The sequence below is a fragment of the Aplysia californica genome, unplaced genomic scaffold (assembly GCF_000002075.1).
Source record: "Aplysia californica isolate F4 #8 unplaced genomic scaffold, AplCal3.0 scaffold00384, whole genome shotgun sequence".
In the NCBI taxonomy this organism is placed as follows: domain Eukaryota; kingdom Metazoa; phylum Mollusca; class Gastropoda; order Aplysiida; family Aplysiidae; genus Aplysia; species Aplysia californica.
In genome coordinates, this window is record NW_004797654.1 from 107,241 (window position 1) to 112,237 (window position 4,997).

The 4,997-nt window shown below is 42.0% G+C and overlaps 1 protein-coding gene across 1 annotated transcript in view; it reads left to right on the forward strand.

Moving 5' to 3' along the window:
• Positions 1–4,997, forward strand: part of LOC101859656 (glutaminase kidney isoform, mitochondrial) — a gene marked incomplete at its 5' end in the record, with an annotated part of 17,436 nt that overhangs the window by 4,298 nt on the left and 8,141 nt on the right. The window contains 4 exon segments of the mRNA XM_013085539.2: positions 1,414–1,493; positions 2,521–2,684; positions 3,185–3,276; positions 3,789–3,847. Of these exon segments, the coding sequence (XP_012940993.1) occupies positions 1,414–1,493; positions 2,521–2,684; positions 3,185–3,276; positions 3,789–3,847 (395 nt within the window).

Consider the following 4,997-nt stretch of genomic DNA (forward strand, 5'->3'; position numbering starts at 1 on the left):
ACACACACACACTCGCCCTCATGCACACACTTACACACATGCTTTAGCAGTCACACATGCTCGTTCTCGCTGTTTACCTAACGCGAACAACACCACCACATCAAGCACCATTGCCTCTTAATACGTTCTTTCAACCACTCGTGATGGCATTCTGCAAAGACAGTTTTGAAGTCAAACAGTCAGTAAGTGGGTGGTTGGCGGGTGCTCTGGTGTGGTTTGCTTCTTCTTTCCTATCAAACATCTATTGTCCTTATCTCCCCTCCTTCTTTTTTTATGTTTTGTTACTCTCTTGTAACACCTCTAATCCTCTGGCGCTCATATGACCTTGTGCAGTTGCGAGCGCCGTAAAACTTTTACTAAAACAGAACAGTCAGTAACATACGTTTCTGACATTGGTTCTCTTGTATGTTTTCTTGCAAAGGTCGGAGCGGGTTCTCAGCTCAAGGGGGGAAGTCAGTGATAAATAAGACCGGCGCATGTGGTTGGCGGGTGCTCTGGTGACTGGTGTGATTTGCTCCTGCTTTACTATCAAACATCTGTTGTTCTGATCTCTTTTTCTTCTTTTTTCGTATGTTACTCTCTTGTAATATTTCTAATCTCCAGCTCTTATATGGCCTAATTGCGTTGCAAGTGCCGAGAAACTCTTTCTAAAAGTAAAACTTAAAAAAGACAAACGGGCGTTTGTTGTGTAGTGGTTAGGCTATTCGCCGTTGCACGCGGGAGACCCCAGTTTGATTTCCTAGTGGGGAGAAACTTTTACTGAGTATTCCAGTCTCTCCACTGGGATGTTATTGTATATCTCTCAGCCTGGGTTGGCCTTGACAGGCAGGGTTCGGAAGCCCATTTTCTGAATGATCAAGAATGTGTCGATGAGGGTATAAAAAACATCTCGCTTAGTATATGTTCAATGCAGATTACTCTGCGTCAAAGTTCTCAGGGTCTGATGTAGCGTGCATGAAAACATCCTTCAAGCAAGACCTAGCTAGGGAACATGTTGCCTGCCCTCCATCCGCTACATGCAATCACAGGTTAACGTAATAGTAATGGTCCTTGAGTGCTGGGAAAAAGTAAGACAAACAGACAGAAACAACTGAGTGAAAGTACAGACGTAGTACCTTCCAGTGAGCCCCTCCAAACACCCGCTCTTGGACAGTGTGATTATAATATATACCAAAAAGGGAGGAAGTGGGTGGTTGTACGGGTGATTTTCTTGGACAGGTGGTCGTTAGAGCAGGTTCAACTGTAGTTCTTGTGTTGTTGTGCTTCTCTGTGCTCAAACTGTCCAAGAGGACCACACGTATAAGATGATTACTTTTCTCCTCGGCAATGGGTGGTCGTCTTGAACAGTTTCGACAGTATTTTAAAGTACATGTACAGTTTCCATCAATGGTCATTCACTGTGTCCGTCCCCAGCTGGCGTCGTACATCCCACAACTGGCCAGGTTCAACCCGGAGAGCTGGGGTCTGGCCATCTGTACGGTGGACGGTCAGAGGTGGGTACGTGTGTTGGTGTAGATGAGATGAGATGAGATAGGTGAGATGGGATGAGGAGAGATAGGTGAGATGAGATGAGGAGAGATAGGTGAAATGAGATAGATGAGATGGGGTAGATGGGATGAAACAGATAAGATACGACAGGTGCAATGGGGTAGGTGAGAGGATGTAGATGAGATAAAACAGATGAAATGAAATAGATGAAATGAGGCAGGTGAGTTGGGAAAGATGAATTTAGACAGGTGGGATGAGTTGGATAAGATGAGATAGATAGGGTGAGGTAGATGACATGACACAGGTGAGATGAGACAGATGGATTAAGACAGGTGAGATGAGGTCTTGGATAATTCCTGGATGCCCTGTTAGCTCAGTTAGTATCATACTTGACTACCAGAGCAAATGGCCCTGGTTCGAATCCCTCAAAATTGGACTTTCAAGGCTTTCAACCCATCTGGATCGGTCGATGTTAAATGTGGAGGTCTTGCCTCTTAGACAGTCTAGGCAGAGGATAGGTGGACCCCGGTGTGTACCTAGGTTTTAGGATACTTGGACCCTGGAGTCAACATAGTGAAATAATTACCGTTGGTTTAAGTTTAAGAATAGGTGGACCCCAGAGTCAATGGCCTAGGCCTACCCCTGATTCGGGTCAAATGTGCAGTGATCTACCACCCCCCCCCCCCCCCCCCAAGAAAAAGAATAAAACATATCACATTTTAAAAAAAAGTTTTAATATTACGATTTCATCTTTTTTTCTTTATTTGCTAGCCTAAGCCCTACCCTAAAAGGACGATGTCAGATAGGTTTCATTGGTCAGGAGTCCGCCTGTCCGAAAACTGCAATTTTACTAGGTGCACCCCGGGGTCCTTCTATCATAAAACCTTGTGTTTCGCCAGGTAGACCCCGGTGTCCTCCTTTTTTGTGTTTGTTACTGTCTTGTAGCACCTCAAATCTTTGGTACTTATATGACCTAATTGTGTCGCAAGTGCTCTAAAACTCATATTACTAATACCAAACTGTCTTCTATAGATACGCCTTGGGAGACGCGTTTGACCCCATCTGTCTCCAGTCTGTGAGCAAACCGTTGACCTATGCCATGGTTCTGGATGAGCTGGGGCCGGAGGTCGTTCATCAGTACGTGGGCCAGGAGCCCAGTGGTCAAGCATTCAATACCATCGGGCTCGACCCAATGAGTGAGTAACCTTTACTGAGGGATGATGCTCAGGAGATCATTCTAAAAAGCTAAGGGCTGTCACAATAAGGCATATTCGTATTGTATTTGTACAGTCACATCAGGTTGCGTTGGTGCTGGATAATGCACGTCGCCTTGGGCCTCAGAAGCAAGGACTGGGTTACAGTTCTCTTAAATATAAAAGCATAAAAGTTGTATTTATCATTATTGATTTGAAATATATCATTGCTTTCATAAAAGCTAAAGGATTCATGGAAATAATCTTGGCCTGTGTATGTACACATACTTTTTAAAAACAGTCCTTAAGTCAGATATTTTTTAGAAATAAATTTACACAAAGCTGTATATTCTTTTGGTTGTCATATAATGACCAGTGCTTGGAGACCAAGTTTAAGTGTGACATTTTCAAAACCAAATTGTGTTGACAGCACCGTAAAACAAATACCGTCACTAATCAATTAACATGACAATAACGACTGGTTGTCCATTCTCTCTCCCCAGACCGTCCTCACAACCCCATGGTGAATGCCGGCGCTGTGGTCACATGCTCTCTGCTCAAACAAGGGATGAATCTTGCTGACAAGTTTGATTTTGTAAGTTGACATAAACAAGGGATGAATCTTGCTGACAAGTTTGATTTTGTAAATTGACATAAACAAGGGATGAATCTTGCTGACAAGTTTGATTTTTTAAGTTGACATAAACAAGGGATGAATCTTGCTGACAAGTTTGGTTTTGTAAATTGACATAAACAAGCTGTTAGATTTTGAAGTTAAAGCAGAGTTATGAGTTCTATTCTTGGCTCCGTTAGGAAGAATTTTATATCATGAGAAAAAATCATGTAAGCCTCTTTTCCCCTATTCACCCACCTGCAAATGGATCTTTGCTAATAGTAGGTACTGCAATATGGGTAAATTTTAATCCATTTGAAGAGTTTGCAGCACTCTGTTTCCCTTGGGGAAACCATAGGTAATTTAAAATGAAGAAGCGGGCGAATAGAGTTGTGGTGAATAGAGTTGTGGTGAAGTTTAGTGAGCCTGCAGAGAGATTCACAATAATATATAAGCTGTTAGATTGTTTTTCCTCTGTCTCTATTCTCGTGCAGAATCAGCAAAAGACGAAACAGCTGGCCGGCAATGAGTACGTCTCCTTCAACAACTCTGTGTAAGTCCCAGCCACAAGATTTTACAATTTCCATCTCTGTGTAGATGTGGACCAATTACAAATTTCAAAACCTGAGTGGGTGGTTAGAGGAAGTCACTGGTAGGTCCTACTTCTTTTCTTTGTTTCTGTTGTTTATTTCTGTCTGTCTTGCTTTTTCCTTGCACAAAATGATCATTTTTGTGCCAAAACGGGAATCAAACAGGGAACCATCTGGTACAAGTGTGTCCAATGCTCGAGTCATTTGTAAGGAAGGATTGACCAGATCCTAGGTAGAGAGACCCAAAACTTCACGGGAGCCTCGAGGATCAGTGTGTGTCAAACAGCAGCCTTCTCACTGGTGACTGGGATGTCTATTTAGAGATGAACGAGAAGAAGAAGAAGAAGAAAGAAGTGTCAATCTTCTTCTCTTTACCCAAATTTGATTATGCAACTAGCCACCTGTGTCAGGGCTATCTTCCCCTGGTAAAATCCCCAGGAAAGTAATGCTCTAGGTCTCCTTATTGTATCGTCTAGAATTTATTTATTGACAGCAAGTCACAACATACATAGGTGAGCATGGAGCCCCTATGGTCGTGTTGGTGATTCAAGGGTGCCACTGCTAGGTCTGACTACTTTTCCTTAGTTTAAATAAGAGTTAGATGGCACTTGCAACACAAATGTCTCAAACAAGTGCCAAAGGTTAGAAGTGTTGCTAGACAGTAACATACAAAGAAAAGCTGGAGGAGAGAGATAAGGACGGCTGCTGTTTGATAGGAATGAAAGAGCAAACCACCTCAGAGCACCGACCAACCACCCTTTACTTTTTTATCCCTTTGTTGTTTCTGAGCCTTTCTTCCCTTGTTCCTTGCACTAGTAATCTTTGTCATGTCTGAGTACTTTAGTCAAATCACACTATCTCACTATCTAACTAAAATGAACATTGTTTTAAAAAAAATCAGTTTTAAAGGTATAATAGAAAAAAAACCATATGGCTAAATGACATTTACAATGTTATAGAATTAAGAAGAAAAACATTTTGGTTTAGACATTCAAATTTAATCTTTCCAGAACTTTAGTTTAGACATGCAAATATAATCTTTCCAGAACTTTGATTGTGCCTCAGGTAAATCTTAATTCTTTTCTTTCCACCTATTTTTCTGTCTGTCAAGTT